Genomic DNA, 25,765 nt, shown 5'->3' on the forward strand with positions numbered 1-25,765 from the left:
GTCATGCCCAAAGATATAAACTACCTTTTGTCAGGTTCCTTGAGACCTTTGAAGGGTGCCTCACCTTGGAAATTCTTAGATCAATGGCTGCAGTAGGTGATAACTTAAGGGAGACTTCCACATGTTTCATAATTAAACTTGCAAATGGTGCTCTTTTACAGAGACTGCTGCTGGGCGCCCCCTCCCCATCTCACCCGTGAATACTTGCTTTCTTATTTATAAGGATAGAGACGAAATCCTTTGATATGCTTGAAAACATGTCATGTTGACCTATGAATCAAGATGAATCATGATCTTCCTTGCCTATACAAAATAAGTACAGCAACAATCAAAATCCTTTGAGGAGGCAAAAGGGAAACTCAAAGCTAAGAATATTCGTTGATTGCTACTCTACCTGGCTAAGGTAAAAATCTGTCAGTTCAGACCACTTTTTTGAGACTCCAGAAGCAGTTTGGGAATGGGTGGACGAGAGACACAATATCCGACCACGTCAACGGTCATCTTGCTGGCAAACCACTGTTATGGGTCAGTCGAGGAAGAAGACATGCTCTCGCTCCCAGAACAAAAGATAAATCCTTATCGACGATATGCAGAGTTCCAAATACCCCACGTCAACTGATTCTGGAGCAACACTTGATGATGGTTCTTGTGGATTGAATGGGAAAAATGTGCTCCACTCACCTGCTAACATATTTAATGGTCAACTGTGATCTGGTCTTTCCTTTGTGCATCGATGACCTGGTTGCTTCCACCTGGGATTAATATGATGTTATACTTAGTGAGAAAACCTTGCTGTATGAAGTCTGGTACAGGGGATGGATGAGGGATATTATGGAGCGTGTGACATCACTCCCTAACCAGTTGTCCCTCTTAGGTTAGGAGTATTTACCTTTCTTTTGTGTTTTTGTTTATTTGTAAGTATTTAAGATATTCAACAACAAGACCAGGTGTTTCTTTCACACAGATGGTGACAGTCTCTCTTCTATCCCACGACAGATAATTAATGTTCTCAAAGTGTTGGAAGTGGGTAGGGGGTTAATTCTATTGACATGTTATTGCTCATGACACTTTGAAACACACTACACAGAGACCTCTGCACTATTATATGTCTTTCTCTTCCCACTTAAGGCTTTGAATGACATAGTGTCTAATGGGGAAAAGATGCGTATTCTAACTTGGGATATGAACTGACTAATGGAAAAAGGTTAACAGAGGAGTGGTCCTCGGGACCGTGAAACGCCTTAATTCAGACATCCTCTTCTTACAAGAAACCCATTTTATGGATAAAAAGGTTTCCTTCTTGGTTTGTCTTGGCTTCTCGCAGGTGTTCCATACCGGTTTTATGAAGGGCTCACAAGGCTCTGCTAGCCTAATTCATCTTCACTTACACTTAAAAATTTGCATGATAACTTGAGAAGTATGTAGCGATCAGTGGGAAGCCACGTTCTCTGATTTGCACATATGCACCCTGATTTGCACATATACACCACCCCTCTAATGGTGACCTTCCTAGAATTGTATTATTTGGCTGTTGGAGCAATTACCCATGGGGCCATGGATCTTGGGAATTAGACCTAAATGAAGGGACTGATTTTAACCGAGACAGATTGGGAAGGTTCAGTATTCCTCTGCTGAGCCCCTTTGTACTGGCAAAATTCCTAGGTGCTTTAGGGGCAAAAGACATTTGGTGAGCTTTCCACCCACAACATCTAGGCTTTACCATCTACTCTGGGGTTCACAGATGGTTCTCCCAACTTGGTTACTTCTTGTTGACAAATTGGGAAATACATTTGATCGCCGAAGTGCAGATACTGGAATGCGTATAACAAATGTAGTGGATGCATACGTTGATCATAAGCGGGGCCCAGTACAATCTACCGGGGTAGTCTGGGAGGCCTTTAAAGGCACATTACGAGGAGAGATTCTTAGGTATTGGGTTGGAAGAACAGACCGAAAGCAACAGGAAGTTGCAGATCTGGAGCCTCGGCTTCTCAATCTTGAATCGCAAAACATAGAATCCCTATCACTGACTACACTTGGAGATTCCTCAAACACTAAGGCTGTGCTTCAACAGATGCTGATGGATAAGGCTAGGGCACCATTGCTTGCGGTTTAGAGCCAAATCTATCACTGGGTGACAAGGAGAGTAAGGCTATACACCGCTTGTGCCACAATGTGTCCCTGAGGGATCCTATAATACAATTGTCCAATAGCAGTGGTTCGACCAGGGGGGGTTGAAATATAGCACAGACGTTTTCGCGTTATTACTCTGACTCATATTTTCAGCCGACTGTGCCACCAACGGGTGCATTGGTTGACTTGATTTCATTGCTATTCTCCTAGTTAGCTCTTCTTGATGGGGAGATCACTAGGGTGAAGCAGACAGAAGCCCTGGGCCAACTACAATCTGGCAAAGCATAGGGACCTAATGGGGTTTCTCGATGAATTCTTCAAACTCAATGCATCAAAACATGAAGACCCTTTGCTAGAAGTAGTAATAGAATGAGGGAGGCTGCCACCTGACTTGCACTTTGCTGAGACAGTTGATTCATAAGCCAGGCTGTCCACTGACTTCTGCTCTGCTTTCCATCTGATATCTCTCCTCAATGTTGAAGTTAAAATGCTAGCTGAATGCCTGGTCAATCAGTTATCAAAGATGATTTACCAATGATTAGACGATTGTCTCTCATGCAATGCCAACCGGCATATTTGTTTTTTACAATCATTGCCAACGTTAGAGAATTGTTGTGGAATATCATCTTTTTTATGGGCCTTTTTTTATGCTAGAAAAAACTTGTTAATGCCACCACTTAGGACAAGGTAAACTGAACATATATTTTATACATATAGCCACTATGACCTGTCGCAGTAAGAGCAACCTGGATGTGAACATAAAAATAAGTTATTGTATTTTTAACAAGTGGAGTCTATGTTTACACTGTTTATAATTGTATTTTATTATCATGAAATGATACGAAATGGATGCATATTTTTTTATACTGTATAACCTGCTTTTATGGATGTTCTTTTTACGACACAGAATAAGGCTATATATGACTATGATTTGCCCGCTAGTTCAGTAAGACCAGTCTGGATTAATGCTCAAGCATGCTACTTAACACAGTGTTTAGGACTCTGTGTCTCTGGTTGGTAGGTTATAGGTTTTTTAGTAACACTTTTGGCCAATTTTCAAAATGGCTTTGACTCAGTGGGCTGGAACTACTTATTCACCCTGTTGAAGAGGATTAACATTGAACTTAACTTTGTCAGATATACCCAATTATTATTTACTGACTTGTTAGCGAGCATCCGCTTGGCACGGAATCTGTCTGATCTGTTCCGCCAAGGTTATGTTCTGTTTTGCCACTATTAGACCCAGTGCTATCCATCATTTTGGGTATTTTAATATTTTCTCGAGAGCTTTTAGGCAGGTCCATCACACATGCTCCTTTAGACAGTATCTGAAATATAGGAGTGTGCAGTTCCTAAAAAAAGGGATACAGTACTAGCGAGATAACCGGTCAGTGGAACATGCTCCAATAGGAGCAAGTGCCCTCACACACCCTGAATGGTGTCATGCTTCATCATCTGGGCATGCTCCTCGTAGGTCTGGTGCTGCAATGCCCGACGGGCACCCGGGAGGGACTCTATGCCGGAGATATTTTGATTTTGCCAATAGACGAAGTGTGGGTATGTGGGGTATGCCATATCAAATGTGGATATGTGGTCATGGAACACAGGTGCAGAGGTGCACACAACTGTTGAGTCGCAAATATGCGGTTTGCTTTGTTCGTTTCCATTAAGACGCGTACTGACCCAAAACACGCACAACAAAAACTGGAAACCGAGATTTTAATAGGGTCAAAAGGAATCAAGACATTTTACTTGGTAATGCACGAATGATAACTATACACATACACTCGATTTCCACACATTACTATTTGAGTGCTATATAGTTTTTTTCCATAAAACTGTATGTCCGTGCAAAGTTATGGCCATTTTAATGGAAAATATGTTGTCAGAAAATGGATGCTTTAGTTGCATCACAAATCGTCCCTCCCAATGTCCATCAAAGGTAGGTGGGTCACCAAAGTTTGTTGTTTCAAAAAGTAGGGTGTGGTTCTAAAATGTTTGGTCACCGCTGTTCTAGGTACTTTTATGTGATAAGTTGGGTGATGAGCAGGATGACACTGGCAGGAGAATGAAGGAACTTGGCACAAGCACTAGACCAACACCAATTGCAATGAGTTAACATCAGCATATTCATTTACTGCCTCTACTTATGTTTTTTTTTTTTTTTTGCAGTGTATTTCCTCTGTTCAACTTTTTTAAAGCTCTGCTGCTAGAACTTTTCCGTAACACAACACTGTTTTGTTGAAATCTGTGCAAATTTCTTAAATGTCTATGACTTTTAACATTTCCTCTATTGGTTCTCATAACTTGCTTTTCTCCCTGCACGGCATGTCACTACCAATGCCTTAAACCGGCCAAACCCCTGGCGTCGCCTTCAGATCCCTGTCCAGCTCATGGTAGGGAAATAACCGTTCACTCCAATCTTTCATTACGCCACGAGCGGAGCCACATATGTGAAAGGCAGTTATAGTAAAACCCTTGGTTAGGGAATCACTCCGGTCTCCTTCAGGTCCAAACAGCCTGTCCTTGTGAAGGTGTTTTGAGAAATTGCTATTTAACAGCTCCAAACGTTTGTTGAGATTAATAATTTGCTCCATCCTTTACAGGCCAGTGTTTAAGCTGACCACAGTACTGAGTTGGTGGTGGTACCCTCTGTTCTTGATGATTTAAGACATAGTCCAATAGAACTCAGGTTCTATTGGACCTCTCCACGGCATATGACGATGCTGATGACTCCATTCTGCTTCAAAGATTAAAGAACATAGGGTGTGACCCATAGGCATTACGGAGCTTCACTTTGTTTCTGTCAGCACGGATACAAAGTATATTTGTGCCACAGTGTGCTACATCTTGTGGAGTCTAAGAAGGGTCTGGTCTATTGCAACTTCTCTTTAATATATGCATGGCCCTAATAGCAGTGTTGTAACATAGCGCCATTTTACAGGTATGCAGAAGATACGCAACTCCTATGTTTAAATTACACCCTCAGAAACTGTCTAAACATTCTTAAGTGGTGCAAACTCTCACAGTGGTACGCCAATGGATGTTCACCAGTCTTTCTGAAGTTAAACTCAGTGGAGCTCAAATTCCAGATTATTGAAAATGGCATTTCGAAACGCCACTTATCTGTCTGACCAGTAATTATGGGTTCCCATTGGAACACCTTTCAAACTATTAGCAGTCAGGGCTTCAATCTCGATGCAAGCCTGTCATTGGAGCGTCAGGTGTCAATAGTAGCCAGAACCAAAATCTGTCAGTTGACGTCGCCAGATGCTTCCCTTTATCAACAGTAGCCAAGGCCGGACTGGAAAAAGAAACCAGCTCTGGCAATTCCACTCAACTTACCCCAGGGGAGGGGGATAGCGTTGGCCTGAGAGCCTTGGGGGGGAGGGGGCTAGAGTCTTTTTTTTGGTACAAGGAGCTGATATTGCAGCACTGCTGCAAAACCGACCCCCAGTGAGCAATACCTGCCCCCACGGGTCAAAAAACTGCACCCACCCTTCCGGCCCACCAGGAACATGCCCTGTGCCTGCTACGGTCAGTCTGGCCCAGACAGTAGCCATAATGTGTCTGTGATTCAAGCATTAGTGCTGTCACACCTGGACTTAAGGAATGCTTGGTACCCGGGAATGGCGTAGAAGTCACTGAAACAGCTCCAAATACTACAAAAGGCCGCCCCCTGTCGTATAACTGTCATTTCACATTTTCGGCAAATCTCTCCTAGCTGGTATTTGCATTGGTTGCCCAAAAGGACTCATATTCTTTCTGAGTCCATGCTAATGTTCATCATATCCTCCATGGCTCAGCTCTGTAGTTTCTCACTGCTTGTTTTTTTCCCACATGTGCCAGCTAGACCATGAAGATCGAGAGCCCTTGGATACGTGACATCCCAAAAGCCCATACTAAGAGCTTTGTTGAGCGAGCCTTCTCTGTAAGATAATAGAATAAGTTTCCCAATGGAACCTGCTTGGTCGCTTATCTGCTCCCCTTTGGCAAGGAAAGCTGAGAGTCTAACCTTTTAACTAGTTTATCTTCTTATGTCTCTTTTATCTGTATTCTTTTGGCACCAAAAAGATTCGTTGTGTGTACGTGTGATATTAAATACAAATGTTGTATGTTGGTACATGGAGTAAAATTTAAAACCAATATAATTCATGGCCTATCTATTTTTCTTTTGCAAAATTACACACCATATTTAGTTTTGTATAACAATGCTCTATATGGAAGCATATTTATCCCCCTGGCTATACATTCCATTCTCTCTTCACAGCCAAGTAAAACAGAAGCTTTGACTTGTAAACAGCAGCCTGACACTGTTTGGGATACTGTCTATTAATCCTACATTGTTGGAAATGCAATCCCCATCCATGCGTTGTAGCAGAGGCTGTATGCCAAGAAGGCTTCGTTAAACCTCATTTGCTACTTAGTGATTTTCCGTTTTCAAAAATATCCTAGTGTTTAATCTTCCCATCCACCCTTTATACCAAAGCTACCACTATGGAGGGCAACATTCTCCTAAACTTGTTTAAATATGGCCGCAATCTGCAGCAAACGGTATACCTATAATCAATTGTGTGATCCCAAAGAATATCCCTCCACACAGGATTTGAATCCGAATGTGCACATGCGCATTTCCTGTTTTCCAAACTTTACTTAGGCTTGCTACACTTTTCAGAAACCACTTCTGACTGTGCCAATGGCATACACTAAATGCTCCAGTCCTAGCTTGTTTTAAAAAATATATATTTTTATTGGTATTTACAAATTACATACTGCAAAAGACACAATATCATATAGCAGTTTTCGCAGTTGGTCGTATAGGGCAACAATGATTGTTTTGTTAGTCTTTGCTTGTCCGCCCCTCGAAGTCTAGCTCACATATAACATAAAACACATAGTTTTTTTGTGATTGGGCACATATTAAGCGTGTACATATAACATAAAAGTGAATGGTGGTTATTTGGTGACAGACCGCCGGGCCCTTGAGGTTGTGTTGAGCTGGTTCGGCTTATTAGACAGGCATTCGTTGTCTATGGGGGTTTATAGGTGTTTAGGAATTTGTCTAGTTTTGACCACATCCCCCTGTTGTTATGTTATGTTATGTTATGTTATCTCGGGGTTTTGTATAGCGTACGGCTACTCAGAAGAGTGTCCCGACGCTTTGAATTGCACACAGTCTCATAACACAACAAGGAGAAAAAATAAAAACAGAGCAAGAAAAAAACCTAATAGGGCCAGGAACTAAGAAGTAAAAAGCCAAGTTTTGAGCCCTTTCCTAAAAGTTAACAGGTTAGGGGAGCTGCGCAGGGACACAGGCAGTTTATTCCACCACTGGGGCGCTAGTAGTTTAAAAGACCGGCCTCCGATGCGGGCTCTCTTGACACGGGGAACCGTAGCAAGAAACAAGGCTCCTGATCTGAGCGGCCTGGCAGGGTGGTAAAATGTTAGCCTTTTCTGAAGGTATTTTGCTCCGGAGAAATGCAAGGCTTTGTATGCCAGAGTGAGGGTCTTAAAAAGAATCCGCTTCCGGACAGGAAGCCAGTGTAGAGCCTCCAGAAGACCCGAGGCTCTAGCACGGCGAGAAAGTCCATAGATGGCGCGTGCTGCCGAGTTCTGGACAACCTGTAACCGTTGGAGCAGGTATTCTGGCAGGCCGAGATAAAGGACGTTGGAATAGTCAATTCTCGAACCTATAAACGCCTGCACCGTGATCTTCCTGTGTTCCTCCGATAGCAGGGGAAGGAACTTGCGTAACATCCGGAGCAGTCCAAAGCAGGTGCCAGTGAGCCCGATTACCTGTGAACGTAGTGTGAGGCCATTGTCGATCTTGATCCCAAGGTTTTTTGCCACCTGGGACGAACTTGCTGGTGGAAACATGTTCTCAGGCCACCACACTTTCCAGTCCGGATCCGAACTGCATCCAAAAAAGAGGACCTCGGACTTATCCGAGTTGCACTTGAGGCTGTGATGTTGGAACCACTGAAACACAGCCTCAAGGCAACCCTGGATCCTACCTCCATCGAAGTCCGCCCCCCTCTCACAGGTGAAGAGGAGCTGGGTGTCATCGGCATAGGAAACGATCTGAGCCCCGAAAGACTCCACCAGTGCCGCCAAAGGGGTCATAAAGATGTTAAAAAGGGTAGGGCTCAATACTGAGCCCTGAGGAACTCCGACACCCAATGGCGACATCTCGGCGGAGCAATCAGAAGCCCAGACCGTTTGTCGACGGCCTGCCAAGAAAGATCGAAACCACTGGAGCACCGTCCCCCGGAGACCGATCTCTGAGAGTCTTCCAAGGAGACCCTCATGGGGGACGGTGTCAAAGGCCGCCGACAGATCTAACATCACCAGCATCGCTCTCCCACCCGAATCCAGCACCTCCTTAATCGCCTCAGAGACTTCCAGGAGGGCTGTTTCGGTGCTAAGATTGGTGCGGAAACCCGACTGGGTAGGGTGCAGTAGATCGTGGGACTCCAAGTAATCGGCAAGCACCTTATGTACATGCTTTTCAATGACCTTCGCAAAGGCCGGCTGTTGGGGTGCCTCCCGGGTGTGTGTCTGAGTGCAGTGTTATCTGCCCCTCTGAGGAAGGTCACCCAGTTCAGCCACCCCTTGAATGTGGTTTTGGTGGTGTCCTTCCATTTGGTTAGTACTGTTTTGACTGCTGTTGTAAGGAGGACATCTAGGAGGTTTCTGTCCTCTTTAGTGGTGATGTCTGGTGTAATGTGTGCTGTGATAGTTGTGGCAAATGTTTCTTTTACGCTGCTGCCTAGGGTTTTGTTTATGAAGTCGAGCACCTTCTTCCAGAAGTTTTTGACCTTAGTGCAGCGATAGATGAGGTGCTCTAGGTCTCCCCTAACCGCGCCGCAGTTCCAGCAGGTATCGCTGTCTCTTAGGCCTATCGAAGCGAGGCGGCCTGGTGTCCAGTGTGCTTGGTGAAGAAGCCAGAATTTAGTTTGTGCCAGCACTGGGGATATCATATTTTTTGATTGGGTCGCCCAGAGGGTTTGTAGCTCTTGTTCCATGAGTTTGGAGCCTATTTGGTTTTCCCAGTAGCTGGTGTTTTTAGCGTTGAATTTGGGGGAGACAGGTCGGAGGAGTTTGTAGCGGAATGAGATTTGGTGCCCTGTCCTGTTTATGGTTTCCATATACTAGAAGATTTATGGTTTATGTTTGCCTAATTTTGACTTTGTTAATCCAGTTTTGATTGCTAGGAAATTGTATAGTTCTATGTCGGGGAGGCCGTGTCTTGTTTTCAGGCTGTTAAAGGTATAGGGTTCTCCTTCAGCTTCCAGTTGGCCTGGAAACGAGATTCCTAGCTTCCTCCATGACTCTGTCGAGTGGTATCCCTCTGTATTTAATCTTGGGGTTTGCCCAGAGTGTTTCCCAATGTGAGTATTTGATGCTGTGCGAGTTTTCTTGCTTTAATTTGACAATTAGAGAACTTTACTAACATTGATCTTGTACAAGCACATCTGTACCTTTTAAGAGTTATTACCTCCCCTTCTTTGCTGAGTACTTTAATATCTACTGCTTATACATGATATATGCATTTATTGTATTTATATTGTTTTCTCAGATTCCCCTGATGAAGGGCTACCTTTGATGCCCGAAATGCATTGGGACTTTTAATGAAAAACTGAATTGAAGTGTTTTGTGAACATCTCTCACTCGGATTTTGTGAATTGTGAACATCATCCCTGAAACTTTTGATTTGAGATAAAAAAAACTTTCAACCTAAAGCTTGAAGATTTCATGCTGGTTATTGTACATCACGTTTTTTCACTGTGTATAAGTGTTGATGATTATGGTTTACTTTGTGATTCAGTTATTATCGCTGATCCTGTATGAGCATCCTGAGCAGTGCATCAGGTTCTCCAGATCTCTGTCTGGTGATCCCCTACTTGTATTCCCAAAGGCTTGCAGGGCCTTTAACTTGGTGCACGCAATTGTTTAGTTTCTTGAACTGTTGCAACAAGTATTAAGATTTTGTGTATTTTGATGATTGAGTGCAACCCGGTTGCTTTCCCTTCATTCTAACGTGCCTCTTAGGCTTTTCCCAAATTGAATACCCAGGTATTTGACAAACCCAGGTTGCCAATCCAGCCCAGAGGTTCCTATTACCTCCCTGGTTGTGTGCATGTTGAGGGGCATGCATTCTGATTTGTCTCTGTTGAGTTTGTAACCTGAGTGGTTAGCGTATGTTTCAATTGTTTGCATGAGTGCTGGTATGGATTGGCCTGGGTTTTCCTTTATTATGAGTAAGTCATCCGCATAGGCAGCAAGTTTGGCTGTGGTGTTGTTGACTGTTACCCCTGCTATGTCGCTGTTAGCCAAAGTGTCTCTAATCAGGGGTTCGAGTGCTAATAGGAATAGTAGCGGGGATAGCGGGCAGCCCTGTCTTGTCCCTCTCTCAAGTTTAAATTGGGCCGAGAAATTTCTGTTAATAACTATCTGTGCTTTGGGGTTTTTGTACAGTGCCATGACTTTCATCGTGTAGCCGACACCTAGGTTGTATGCCTGCATGCACTTCTCTAGGAAATGCCAGGATACTTTGTCGAAGGTTTTTCTTTGCATCTAGCGTGATTGCTACCGCAGAATTGAGTGATTTTGAGGAGTGCTCTATGACTTGGCAGAGGAGTCACGTGTTATCGTGAGACATGTGTGTTTTCATGTAGCCTACCTATGTGTTTCCAATCAGTTGTGGTAGTAGTTTGTTTAGCCTTGTGGCTAGCACTTTGGCGTATAGCTTGCAATCTAAGTTTATAAGTGAGATGGGGCAGTAGTTTGTGGGCCTTTGCAAATCTTTACCTTCTTTGGGTATGACAATTATGTTGGCTTGTGTCATAGTTTCTATTACTAATCCCTCTTTGGCGCAGTGGTTGAAGGTTTTAATCAGGACTGGGAGAAGATGATCTTGAAACGTTTTGTAGAAGGGTGCTGTGTACCCATCTAGGCCTGGGGCTTTGTTATCTTTTAGTGATTTTATAGCTAATGCAATCTCACTCACTTTTATGTCTTGACCTAGAGTTCTGGCCTCCTCTTCTGATATCTTGGGTAGGTTTAGTCTGTCTAGGTAGGCTGAGCTGCCCTCCTGGTCAATGTTGTCGTCTCTTTTGTAGAGGTCTTTGTAGAATTCCATGAACGTGTGTAGGATATCCTTGTGTCAGGTGTGTGTCCTGTTGTTCGAATCTGTGATTGTGGAGATACAGTGTTGTCTTTGCTTGCGTTTGAGATGATGCTAGTATTTTACCTGCCTTATTAGCTTCTTAGAGGTTGATTTGTTTGTATTTTCCTATCCACAGCCATGCTCTTTCGCTAAGAATCCTATTGAATTCGTATATCTTTCCTGTAAGTTCTACCAGGACAGCTGTGTTTGAGGTGTCCCTGATATGCTTAGTTTCCAGTTGTTTGATGTCTGTTTCTAGCAGTTTTAGCTGCCTTTTTGCTTCCCTGTCAGGCTGAGCTGCCCTCCTGGTCAATGTTGTCGTCTCTTTTGTAGAGGTCTTTGTAGAATTCCATGAACGTGTGTAGGATATCCTTGTGTCAGGTGTGTGTCCTGTTGTTCGAATCTGTGATTGTGGAGATACAGTGTTGTCTTTGCTTGCGTTTGAGATATGATGCTAGTATTTTACCTGCCTTATTAGCTTCTTAGAGGTTGATTTGTTTGTATTTTCCTATCCACAGCCATGCTCTTTCGCTAAGAATCCTATTGAATTCGTATATCTTTCCTGTAAGTTCTACCAGGACAGCTGTGTTTGAGGTGTCCCTGATATGCTTAGTTTCCAGTTGTTTGATGTCTGTTTCTAGCTGTTTTAGCTGCCTTTTTGCTTCCCTGTCTCTTCTGGCCTTGATTTCTATCAGCGTTCCTCCGATGGCTGCCTTAAGGGCGTCCCATAGGCTTTTGGGCTCTATGTCCGGTGTGTTATTCTCTTTTATGTAGTCCTTTTTGGCTTGCTCTATTTTGTCTTTGTCCTCCTGTCTCGCTAACGTTATGTTGTTGTACCGCCATCTGCGGATGGTGTGCTTATTATGCCGGCCTGTTAGTTATAGACTGATGCAAGAGTGGTCTGAGATTTTCCTTGCCCCAATATCTGTGTGTTCTATCAGGTGTGTGTGTGTGAGCCTGAGATGAGGATGTAGTCAATTCTGCTGTAGGAGTTGTGTGGGTTGGAGTAGAAGGTGTAGTCTCTAGTGTCTGGGTGTTGTAACCGCCATGTGTCTTGCAGGTCGAATCTATTGCATATGTTTTTCAGAATGTTGTAGGAGGTTGGAGGCCTTGTTTGGGAGCCTGATTGTCTGTCAAGGGGGGGGTCTAGGACTAGGTTGAAGTCCCCGGCCACTATGTTCATGTCGTTCGCCTGGTTTGCTGCTAGTTCTCTTGACACTCCCTCCCAGTATGTTGTGTTGTCTATGTTTGGTGCATATATGTTTGTTACTAGTATGGTTTCTTCTCCTCTTTTGAGTTGGGTGATCAGAAGTCTACCATTGTTGTCGTGCTGCACATTCTCAATGGTTAACTTGGACTTAGTGTTAACTATGGTGATTACTCCTCGTTTTTTGCCTACCGCTGGTGAGCAGGCTAGCTGGCCTATCCATCTCGCTCTAAGCTTACTCGAGTCTTCCATGGAGAGTTCGGTTTCTTGTAGGAGAATAGTATCGCCCTTGGTCTTTGCCAGGTAATGTAATGTTTTTTTCCTTTTGATTGGGTGATTCAGACCCTTGACATTTAGGGAAAAAATGTTTAGGTCAAACAGCAATGCGTTATTGTTATTCATTGTGATGGACATCGGATCGCTGTCTTACAAGCGAGCCTTTACTGAGATCTTTGGTTGCCGTGTTAGTTGATAATAGTCTGCGAATTGATCCATGCTTTCTGTCTAAGGGTATGGTATTGACAAGGACGTGACATACTGGTCAAACTTGACAAGAAGAACAAACATGACGGACGGAACAAACCCCCTTCTCTTCCTCCCCCCCCCACACCCCTCCCCACCCTCCCTCCCCTTACTGATGTGTCGAACTGTAGACTTGCGACAGCAAGGTCCCTCCCACCCTGCTACTACCCCGGGATAGCTTGATACGTTAGTCTGGTTCAGTTATATTTCTCCTGTTACATTAGATTGGTTAGCGTACCTGAAGCCCCACCCTGATCAGTAGCAGTTACTTGCTTAGAGTCTCAAAGGATACCCACGCTAATCAGTAACAGTCATTTTGCATAGAATTGTGAAGGATACCCTCCCCGATCAGTAACAGATACTTTTCATTGAGTTTTATAGGATACCTTCCCTGATCAGTAACAGTTATTTTGTATAGAGTTTCTAAAGGATATAGATAGTTTCTTTTTTTCCTTGGTTGGTCTGGACAGACTTTTCTTCTTAGAGTACTTGTTCTTGTATCTTTTCTTGTCTTTCCGTGAGGTAGGTACTGTTGTGAGCTGTAGTACAGCTTTCGAGCTCTCAGGGTAGTTTTCCTTTGCTTAATTGTCTGTAATGTCTGTAGTGTCTTTTTAACTTGTCTTTCTGTGAGGTAGTTCATCTAGCCTTCTGTGAGGTAGATTCCGTTGTAAGCTTTGGTCGAGCTTTCGTGCTCTTTCAGTGGATCTCCTTAATTTAGTGTCTAAGTTGCCCTTTTACATTGTCTCTCCGTGAGGTAGAATCTTTGTTGTCTGCTGGAAGTTTTTCTTCCTGTTGCCAGTGTGGTATTCTGATCTAGACCGTATCGTTATGAAGGTCCGGCGAGGAGCTTCTTTTGCTTGACATGGTTGTCGTTTCCATTTCTTGTAATGTAGGCACCGCTAGATATTGTGATAGTTCCGCTGGATCTTCGAAGGTTAACATGGTTCCTTTGTTGTTTATCCTGAACCTCGATGAGCCGGTAAAGGAGAAATTGATGTTTTCTCTCCTTAGCTTTTCTGTTTGGGCCAGGAAGCCTTTCCTGATGTCTACTGTTGTCTTCGAGTAGTCTTGCGTGAGGATAATCTTGTGTCCATTCCATTGTAGGTTTGGGGTCTTCCTTGCTACTCCAAAGATGGCATCGGTTTGGTGTGAGCGTAGGGGTTTGCATATTATCGGCCTTGGTCCTGGTCTGTTGGTTTGTTTGAAAGCCGGCACTCTGTAGGCTTTGTCCAGCTCGAAGGAGTTTTCAAATTTGAGATTTGTTAGCTTTGGTATAAGATTCTATAGCAGTGCAACGCACGAGCCAGCTTTATCCTCTTCTCCTTCCGGAACCCCCAGAATTCTTTGTCGGTCTTCAAATTCTGCTGCTTGTTTTTGGAGGTCTGTTGTTGCTTTAGCAATGTTGCCAATCGCCTTGCCTGTTAGCTGTGATCTGTCTCCTATGTCACTGACTCTTTGTTCCACTGCTGATATTCTGTTGTATGCCGTATGGATGTCTGCCCTGACTGCTGCTAGTTCGAGTTGCATGGCGTCAGTGTTTTGTTTCGTCGATTTGGCCAAGTTGTGGGCTTCGGCTAGTTTTTTAAGTATGCTATCCAGCGTGCTACTAATGTCCGACTTCTGTTTGAAGGGGGGATTCTGGGTGTCCTTCGGGTTTTGTTTTCTTTGGCTGTTGTGACAGCTTTCCGTGGTTTCCTGCCATCTTTTCTAGTCCTCTTTTAGCTAGTAGGAGTTCGAATCTCTTGTTACTGCCCGGTGGTGTTTGCTGGGTTGCCTTCTCCTGTTGGCCGGTTTCGTTCCACTTGATTGACCTTAGAGAGGCTCCTGGTTTTAGACTCTTCTGCTTGCTTCTTTTGTACCCCCTAGACTGTTTGCTCTCTAGTGCGCCACATTTCTTGGGGGCCTTCCCTCCGCCGTGAATATGTTTGTTATTTTTGTTGTTGGTAGTATAGTCCGTTTTTGACAACACTCTTCTTATTCCACTGTCGTTAGTTACTTTCTTTTTTTTTTCCTTAGCTTTTTGTAGTGTGCCTTGGCTTTTTACACTGTTTCTGTGCTCTCTTACGGTATGAGTTCGTGAGGCGCTTTCCTCCTTTCTACCGGTTCTTCAGGTTCTCCAGCGTCTTCCTTCAGGTTGCAGAAAGTATATATATATATATTTTTTGCTTTGTGCCTTAGCGAGTAGCTGTGGGTCCTTAGGGCCTCCTCCGCCTGCGTTCTCTTCTTAGGGTCTCTGTGGTGGTGTCAGTGCCCGGGGCGGTTATTTCTCCCCACCTTATTGCTACTGTGACAGTGTGACACCGAGCTGACTGCTTACTTGGTCACTGCGATTTCCAGCGGCTGGCTCCCGTTGCGCCTTCTAGTTGATGGGTGTTTTTGTCCTTCATTTCTGCTCTTCTATTGTGCCTTCTCGTTCTGCCCCCTTATGCGTAACACAGCAGCGCTTTTGCAGTTTACGTTCGCTGACTGCTTCCCCTTGAGCACTGCTCGATAGTTCTTTGCTGTGCCTTCCTGTTCTGCTCTCTTGCGCGCGAGGGGGCGGCGCTTTGCAGTTTCGCTCGACTGGTTTCTTCCCTGTGGGCACTGCCTGCTTCTCTCTGAGCACTGCACGATAGTTCTTTTGCTGTGCCTCTTCGTTCTACCCCCTTGTGCGCAAGACGGCGGCGCTTTGCTGTTTCGCATGACTGACTGCTTCCCTTTGAGCACTGCACAATAGTTCTTTTGCTGTGCCTTCTCGGTCTGCCCCTTTGTGGACAAGGTGGCGGCGCCTCACAGTTTCGCTCGACTGGCTTCTTCCCTGTGAGCATTGCACTATAGTTCTTAGTTTTTGCTCGCGGGCCTTTAGTTCTCCTCTCTTTGGCTAGTTTTGCCTCTTCGTGCCACGGTGGTGATCTTCTGCTTGGTGAGCAGGTTCGATCTCCCCTTCTCCCCCTTTCTCTCTTTTTCTCGGTCGTCTGATTGCTTTCCCTTTGTTACTCCTTTCTGCCCCCTGCCTTCTTTCTGCATTAAGATGGCTGCCCCATAGAAGTTGGAGTAGATGGTTTTGCTTTCGCTTGCTCAATAACAGCGGCGGCGGGCCCCGGAGGCTTACTAGTGTCTCTCGTAGGTATCCTATCGTCTCTGAGGGGTGGATGTTAAGCTCCGGGGGTGATTTCCCTTGAACCCTGCACGCCGGGTCTACTGTTTTCTTCTTTTCTTCTTTTCTGTCCCCGCCCTGTGCTAAGATGGCTGCCTCCGTAGGAGTAGACCGTTTTGCTTTCGCTTACACAGTCGCCTTGGCGAGGTCCTCGAAGGCATACAAGCGTTTCTCGCTGCTGGGCTCTCATCTTAGAGGGGGGTTACGCCGCGCTAGTGGTGCAATCACTGACCTCGTAGGTGTGCTTGGTTCGCACTCCATTCTCGATCTTTTCTCCTCGGTGCGTTACTGCTGGGGTCTGGGTCTCATCTTGCCGCCGCCATCATGATAGCTCGGGTCTTCAGCTACAATGTTGCTAACTTTCTTTTTTCCGTTGTTTGGCTGGTTCTAATTTTAATCATGGTTACCTCACTCGGTGCTGCTTGGTTTCCGATTTATACCGCAATCGTTGTTTCTTCATTTAGACCGTAATATCACACGGTTTTCTTTCGTTGCATCCCGAGGTGTAGCGGAGCTCTAGACTCAGGCAACTCTTCCCATTGCCGTCCAAGCCGAGCCTCCAGTCCTAGCTTGTAATAGCCAGCTAGACAACCTGGTTCTCAACGCACTCAGCAGTGCAATAAATCCAATGCTCTATGGCCAGCTTGAGAGATGCCGTTGTCTGGCGACTGGAAATGTAGGTGCCCTGGAAGCTGTCTTCGGCACTCCAACCTTAAGCTAAGGCCATGCCAATGGCAGATGCACACTTTGCAACAACTAGTTAGCATAGTGGGTAAAGGAATGATGTCCTGGAATGAAGTCCAAGTAAAAACCAGTTGTTGGATTAATTCTAGTTTTTCACCTCATTTTATTTGTGTATGTTTTCTAATTAATAATGTATAGGATCATAAGTTATATGAGAGAACATATCATGACATATCCAAACGATTCTCAGGAGTACAAAACAGTACTTTGAGAATAAGAGTATTCTGTACTAAAGGTTGAGCAGAGAAGTCGTCCGTTCACAGCACAGATGAAAACAGGTGGTTTGTATTTGCCTATGTTATGGTGGTCAATAATGCAATCCGTCCAAGGTATCTCGGGGCAGTACATATTCTGGCTTTAGGTGTTTATTACATCCTGCATTGGTGGATATAGTTCATAACAATAGGAAGGCTCAGTTTCATTTTTCTATCCAGACGCATGGACCAGCAGTAATTTAATCCATAAAGGGAAACCAGATACTGACATTTCCTGACAATTTCTAGCATGTGTGAAACTGTGAGTGCTAACTAAAAACATTGGCCTGAAACTCCGAAGAACCTGTTGCACTAGTTCCTTCTCAGATGACGGCAAAAGCTCAAGGGGGAAGAAAACAACAAGTCTGTTTGAAGTAGTGATGCCAATGATTTCCCATGTTGATCAGCTGTTAGAGCTTAGTCAAATAAGTTTTTGGATATGGCCGGGACATGGCCTGGTAGGTGTACTTTGAATACAGTCGGTAGGCACACGTGCATGTATCCTGAACACGCCAACAAGTAGTTGAGCCACTCCCTAAATATGAATAGTAGTTACTTAACACAGGTAAAAAAAAATGTCATTGCCAACCCACTGGGTCACCCTAGATGTTGGAGTAAACGTTACTTCTTCTGATTTGATTGTGGCTTCTGTCCTCCTGTTTGGCTAAAGTTCAGTGACCGCATTATAGGTTTTACAAACGTCCCCCCACCCCACCCCTGATGTAAGTCTTTTCATATTGATCTCTTGTAAGGTGACCCACCAAGCAAAGGTGACTCACAAAGCAGGATGTATTATCTGTTGTGACCCTTACATTGTTGAAAGGACAGATAACTAGACACAGGCTTGAAGAATTAATGGCTGAAGGAGCTTATTAGGGGGTCCTGATTAAAAAGCTTGGTTAGCAAGTGGAGACTAAGGATTCTCCCGCATCGTCAATACCTGGTAATGGTGTTTTTAGGTGTAAGAATAAAATTAATTAAAAGACCGAAGAAAAGAGTCCATTAATGGCAGAGATGGGTATTGGTCCCCGTCTTTGACATTCTATGAAAACGAAAATGAAAAAATATAGTAAGTTGTGAAATATAATAAGCTGACTTTATTTAAAAAGTTTGGGATAAAGCTCCATAAGCTTGGTTTCAAAGCTATCTTTTTTTCAGACTGTTAATCTGTACTCATTGAGCCATCATCTTAAAGATTGTCTCCGTTATACACAGGAGCATGAAGATGATTCAATCTTTAATTACAGCTCTCAAAAAAAAAAAAAATATATATATATATATATACATACATATATATATATATATATATATATATATATATATATATATATATATATATATATATATATATATATATATATATATATATATATATATATATATAAAGTTAAAAGGCTGGCAGTAGCAGGAAGAGTCCCTGCTTATAGTATCAGAGTTTATGTTGCATTTGTGGATTGGCAAAGGCATGGTCCTCGTAATGAGATGAGCAGGTGATATTTGGGCTTATTTGCTTGCTCTTTGGACATGTCACTGTTAGGATGCCAGTTCCATAGTGGGTGGTCAGCTTGGTTAAGCAGGTTTTCGATAAAAGAGAAATATGATGCAGACCACAGCCTAGGGAAAGCCTATGAGAAGTGGGCATTCCATATACAGGTTTCTCAGTGCTAACAGCATTTTTGGCACAAAACAGATATCCTTTGTTCCGCAGGACATATCGTGTGTAAAACTATAAATGGAAACACTTTAATAAATACATTAACACATTCTAAACGCATATTAAATGTTCAATTTATTGCTCTTTTGATATCAGAGATTCATGGCTGCCCCACAGAATTACTGAATTTACATATTTATGTATCTGGACTTAAGTCACCAGCCAGTTCCGTCTGGGCTGCAAACCACCGCCGAGAAGCCTCAGTAAGAGCGGCTGTTGGCGTGTGAGCATTGTAATCTTTCTACTTATTGGTAATATATTTTAATTATAAGTTTTTCCCGTTCTTTAGAGCTGAATCAAAAATCTGGAATCCACTTGTGACAGAAGATGGAAAAGCGCATCCATACAAGATGAATCTATCAGCTCAACAGCAGGTAAACACACCCTTATGTTTTTCTCAGAAATCTGTTTCTATGACAGACTGAACTGACCTAGCACCTTCTGTGTTCATGAAATAAAGAGTCCACATACCTAGTATCCTATATTTACTGGTGATCGCTCAGGCACCTGGGACCATTTATGAGCAGCTTAATAGTGTTAAAAATGTAGAGTAAGCAATTACATTGGGACAGACAGTTTATAGGATTTATGTCTTTAGATCATTTCTACACGCTCTCAAGAAAACTTGAATTGCATTTCCTATTTTCTGTCATGTTTTAGGAACAAAAGAACAGGCCTTATATTTATTAGTAGCTGGAGTCTGTTTTACCCCATCCAAGCATTTGCAATGCAATAGGTCTCACATTAGTAAAAGTTTGAGTTTTTGACGTAGCAAATAATAATGAAACACTAATAGCTAAATTTTTTAGTAACGGAGACCTATAGAGTGTAGTGTATTATGTATTATGAAAATAAAAGGTGATGTGTGAATATGGGCCAAATAAGAATGGTAGACATACCGACCCCTGAATATGCCCTGTACACAATACCTGTAACACATCACCGCAAACTAAAAAACCAGACTGCTGTGTGATGGAAACTCCAGAACAAAGGAGAAATTCACGGAACCGTCAAAAGCGCCATGAGGCCAATGCCTGAGGCAAAATGCGCGCTATACAAATACTCGTAACATAACATCTGTGTGACCCTGAAAGCTAATGCAGGCAATCTTTAACCCACGATAGACCTTATGCTATCAACTGTCCAAAAAAGTATCTGTGAATGCATAGGCTTTTTTAACCCCTCCCCTGCTGATGATGGACCCGCTCCGTCATCAGCTACAGTTGGGCTGTGCTGATGACGGAGCGGTTCCGTCATGGTCCGGCCGCCGCGCCTGCGCGGCGCTGATTTCACGCCTGAGCGGCATTTGTATTGAGCTGGGCGGGTCATGACGGAACCGCTCCGTCACCAGCACAGCTCAACCGCGGCTGGTGACGTAGCGGTTCTGTCACCAGCATGCGGCCGCCCTGCCCCGTTAGCACTGCGGCGGAATAGCCGCCGCAGCGAAAGGGTTAAAGCTGTAACAAAATACTGGCCCTTTGCGCTGCAGTATTTCTGTGTACGCCTTTTGAATTCACAACTAGCAACACAAACAGCCTCTCCTCCAGTGACTTCATTTTCATAACAGTACTTTATGGGGGTAACTTTACTGATAAGGCCCTTCTTGAATAGGCTGCATAATAGGATTGTGCGACCGCTGCATGTTTTGCATATTTGTAGATTTGCAGCATTTGCCACATAATCCATCATCTGCTACTTAAGGAAGCAGAGGAACAGCAGAGAGAGTAGGGTGAGTGTGGAGGAGGTAGGGGAGGGAAGAGAAGACGCACGTGAGGGCCTGGCAAAATGCATTGGTGATCTCTGCCTGAACCTTAATTAAGCATACCTCCTCAGATAACCAAACATCATACAACAAATGCAATGGACAAGTACCCTTCCCCAGCCATCCTTTGTTTGCATTGCTCCTCAACTAGAGCCAGAAGAATGAATTTTGGAGCACCAGGCAAAATGATATTTTGCTGTTTGATCGTTTCTATCTCCCTAACGAAATGGCCACTGAGATGTGATTATTTTAACATTATCGTCCATCAGGGCTCTATGGCAAACGTGCACACAGTGTCAACAGTTACACTGTGGAACACGATTTGTGCAAAGGGAAAATGTGCAAACTGTCAGTGATGGTGACTCGCAGTCTCACGAGTTCACAGAGTAAAAAAATAAGAATAATTAAATAACAAGCTGTTGCCTTTGCACCTCTCACAGCACTTGAGGGAGCGGAGGAACAGCAGAGAGAGTGGGGTGGGGGTGGAGGAGGGTGGAAAGGGAAAGAGAAGACCTGCTGGTCCTGGAGTAGTGGGGGGCGCAGGGGGAGGGCGTGCCTCGGATCGTAGTGCTATTTGAGGGGCAGAGGGGTCTTCTTGCCACACACAGGCACAGGGACGTTGGGGGAGGGCGCTTGTTCCTCCACCTTGGGGGATTGCCGTGCTGGCGCACTCTCATGGGGAGAGGACTCGGGAGCCGTGGGTGTCTTTGATGGCGGTTCTAGCCCTGGTCGGGTTTCACTGGGGGCCTTCATCCTTACGGGGCCAGTGGAGGGGGTGACCGTGGCGCCCTCGGTGGTGCAGAGGAGACTGGGGACCGGGGTGAAGCGCTGTCTGGGTAGGGATGAGGGGCGCTGTACGGAGAGTAATGCTGGGGAAGGTGGAGATGGTTTGTGGGGGTAGGGCAGATCCCAAAGGTCGACCCTAAGCAGCTGAGGGTTCCTACTGCAGCCGAGCTGGGGTTCACATCCACGGCCTCAGGGCGCACACAGTGCTCAAGAGGTGAAGGGGTCCGCCCGGCTGTTGAAACAGGGGTCTGCACTGCCATGTGACAGGGGTCTGCACTGCCATGTGGCAGGGGTCTGCACTGCCAAGAGACAGGGGTTCCAGGGTCCTGGACACAGTGGTCTCCATCACTGCACAGGGTATTCCCAGGAATGACACTAGCAGACGCGACCCCTGAACGGAAGAAGGGGCATTTCTGCAGGCACGTGGGAAGGGGGCGGTACCCATGAAATCTGGGGGGGCCACAGGGCCCTTTTCCTAACACTTGTCCGGAGAAGAAAGACGGGAACGCTAGAGGGAGGGAGAAATTGATGTGAGGATGAAAACGTTTATTGCAAGAGTGGCTGTGACTGCTCCAGAGAACAGGAAATGCAGACAGGTGGCGGGAACATCACAATGAGGGACTGCAGGAGTTAAAGGTGCTGGGAAAATGATGCCCAGTGACAAATGGGGATGGAATGGGTCATCACAACGAGGGAGGGAATGCTAATGAGGGAGAGAAGGCTAGGAAGAGAATGCACCAGAAGGAGGGAATGCGCCAGAAGGAGGGAATGCGCCAGAAGGAGGGAATGCGACAGAGAGAGGGAATGCGACAGAGAGGCCACTTTAAGGGGAGAGAGTAACTTACCTCATGGACTGCTCCACAGAGAGGCCACTGAGGAGAGAGAGTAACCCATCTTATTGACTGCTGCAATGAGGCCATAAGATGAGGAGAGAGATTCTGCCCAGTCACTGGTTCAACCGCTAGACCAAGTCAGTGACTGGGCCAGTCAGGGAGGGATCGACGGAGCAGGCATTAAAGGGTCTTCCCCAGTGACTGCTCAGAGAAACCGGCTCCCGCCATGACAAGCCCAGGGAATGGCCTTAACTGTGACTGAGAGAGTTAAGTACCTTGGCACTGTGTCCCAGAGCGCCTAGACGCAGCAAGAAAGAGACAGCAACGGCCCCAGAGACTGCTCCAACAAGGAGGTAACTCTCACAGGGACATTCCTCAGATCTGTACATTTCCAAGGCGCACAGTCAGCCCCAGCCCTCAGATGGCTCAGAGATGTGAGTTCAACCTGGAGACAACCAGTAACCACAGGAAGGCTGGCTCGGCCTCTAATCCACCAGAGGTTGATAACACCAGACCACTGGTTGCATAAAATACCTTCTGTTGAAGCCCAGGAGACAATGGTGCTTGTCGAGCGGTGCGCGCGCACCACAGAGGAGCGGGGGAAGGAAGCGCGGCAGCGAGGCAAACGCGCGCTGCTGCACGTGCTAACCACCGTCCGGAATTGGTGGTTCAAAGGCAGGACATTGTCCCACCTTTGCCCAATCGCGTGGCATTTAAAAAAAAAAAAAAAGAACACGGAAGCCAATGGCAGACGGGGAAAGCAAAACTACACGCACGAGCGTGTGGGTAGCTTTCTAAACCTCGTAGAAGAGGTCTCGCGCTGCGCGAGTAGTACTGCGCACTGCAACGCTAGGCACAAGACCTAAAAATGGTTGGTGGTTATTTGGAGAATGTAGAAGAATTGGGGAAATTACATATGAAATGGTCTAAGGAATTGGACTATGACAACACAGAAAAAAGTGGTTCTCATTTTGTTCTACTGTTTACATTTTACACTAGATCTGTATCTATGATTTGCACAGCCGAGAATTCTTTTCCAGCTGTTTTGGACACCTTTTAATAAACATCATTGTGGCTTCTTGGCGATTATTTGTTAGCAAGTGAGGTGGAAGAAGGAAGATGAGTCCTATGCTATCTAGCTGTGAAAGGCTGGCTAATATCCGGGATGATAAGCGAGTATATATTGGACTTTAAGGTTCATTTTTAGCCTGCAGTGCAGCATATCTTGTTCAATCATTGAGCAAATATGTAAAGAAATATTTGGTTTTAAGGAGGGCTGGACTGACTCTTTTTCACTCTACAATTTTCCCAGGAGGCTAGATATAATGGCTGTATTCAGGGATGAATGGGCCATAATGACACCAACCATAATACCACTATGGCCCCATTGTAGCTGATGCATCCTGCAATGGGGCTGGTCTGAGCATGTTTACCGAGGCTGATTTTGAATTATTGTTCACCAGAAACTTTAAGGGCCGTTTCCTTCTTACAGTGTATCATATCCTAATTCATAATTGTGTTTAACTACTTGCGATACAGAGTAAATAGCAGCTATGGTTAAATAGAGCAGTGGTTATAGCCACAAATTATATATTAAAGGTGAGGAAAACCAAATCCTAACTAGTAATGGAAGATTGTTCATTGTATAGGACGCTCTTCACTAAAAATTAAACATTATGTGTAAGAGAATTGATAATATGGATATAACTTTGGGGATAATGTAATACTTTGTATAAATAAAAAAGTAATGGAAGTATAGAATAAAGGCTCTGAGGTGTATTTATCTAAGGCATATACATTTAGTTTTCCATCTCTCTCAAATCTGTGTTGATGTATGTTTTATAAATCCTATATCAGGACGTTGCACAATACATTGTGTTAGACATTTTGATCTGGGGCTATGTACAAATGGTTGATGTAAAAGATAAATTATCAGCTTACATATTTCCATTGACATGAGGGCTGTGAAATCACACTCTGTTTTTAATGTTTCTTACCTCAGTTGCAATACAGACCCTGATTACAAGTGGTGTGAGGAATGGGTCAGATTTCCCCCACACTTGTGATTTACCGATACCAGAGGTACTGATCACTCTGGTGGTGGGGAGAAGGTGGCCTACTGATCATTTGACCCTGGCTGTGAACTTAAAAATGAGAGATTTGAGGGAACCTGCTAATTCAGTTCCAGTTATTCATGTAATGTTTTCATTAGCCAGACCTTCACCCAGCATTTTTGGCTGGTTTGAGCAGTTGATATCTGTGCGAAAGCAAAAAACTTTAAATTCCAATGGAGCCGGTAACTGCTGCTTCTGCTCACATCTGAGTTACTTGGCCACTCTTGGTGATGGCCATAGTGTTAAGTATTTCATCGTACTACATGTTTTTGTACCAAAAAAAAGTTGAGCAGGATCACAAGGCCCATTTAAACCTCCTTGCTCCAAACAGACTTCCTCTGGCGACTCTGCTAGCCTTCACAGTCCATTTTGCTCACCAAAATCAGTGTTTGTCCTTGGAGGCAACTTGAGACATTGGAATAGTAGAACTTCAAATGGGAATTTCTGCTGCCTTTAAAGTCAGCTCCTTAAAAGTCTGAACTTTGAAAAGAGACGGTTGTATGACATTACAATGCTCTCAATTATAACGCATGCCTTCACTAAGTGTTTTTTTACCAGGCAAATATTTACCATTACCACTCAATACCCCTACTCACCCTAAACCCTAAAAATAACCTTACCACCCAATCCCCTTACCCACCCCTAAACCCTAAAAACACCCTTACCGCCTAATACCCTTACCCACCCCATAACCATGAAAACAACCTTACCACCTAATACTCTTACCCATCCCTAAACCCTAAAATACCTTTACTACCCTATGCCCTACTCGTCCCTAAACCCCTGCCCAACTCTAAACCTAGAACCGCAAAAATATATGTGTACATATGTATGTCGTACACACAAACTTTTATACTTACCTTAAATAGACTTTCCATGTGTGGTAAAGTCATATGTGGTAAAGGCATATGCATGGTAAAAATGTCAGTGATAAAGGCACTGTGCGGTACTTTCCGCTCTGTAAAGACTGCTTCCTCAAAAAGACACAGCATTTGTGTTTCAGTTCATTGTTCTGTATTGAAATCAGCAGAGAATTTAGAATAATATAGGTTTACTGAAAAAATAATTGTAATTTATTAAAGACAAGGAGGTCAACATTATGCTTTAAACCTTTTATTCACCACTTCAGAGCGGCAACCTTAAAAATTCCAACAGTAGAACGCAAAACGACATCACAAATAAACAGAAAAATCAAGTCCATATAGGTCCCTCCAGGTTCCATGTTCTTCCTCTTTTGTTTGTCCTCTTGACTTATCCTCTTCCTCTTGTTCCTCCATAGTCCGACCTTTTTTTTTTTTTTTTTTTTTAAACTTTATTTTTGTCGCAGACAATGATAGTATATAACAGTTGCGCCGACAGTTACAAAAAATCAACGACATTATGGCCAATAA

The 25,765-nt window shown here is 44.3% G+C and overlaps 1 protein-coding gene across 4 annotated transcripts in view; it reads left to right on the forward strand.

Moving 5' to 3' along the window:
• The window catches only part of PDLIM1 (PDZ and LIM domain 1), a 366,558-nt gene that overhangs the window by 194,087 nt on the left and 146,706 nt on the right, over positions 1 to 25,765 (forward strand). For all 4 annotated transcript variants that reach the window (XM_086922379.1, XM_086922378.1, XM_086922376.1 and 1 more), the window contains exon 3: positions 19,169 to 19,253. In XM_086922379.1, coding sequence (XP_086778505.1) covers positions 19,169 to 19,253 — 85 coding nt within the window. The remainder of the gene's footprint in view (positions 1 to 19,168; positions 19,254 to 25,765) is intronic.

Source organism: Lissotriton vulgaris, chromosome 5 (assembly GCF_964263255.1).
Source record: "Lissotriton vulgaris chromosome 5, aLisVul1.2, whole genome shotgun sequence".
Lineage (NCBI taxonomy): Eukaryota > Metazoa > Chordata > Amphibia > Caudata > Salamandridae > Lissotriton > Lissotriton vulgaris.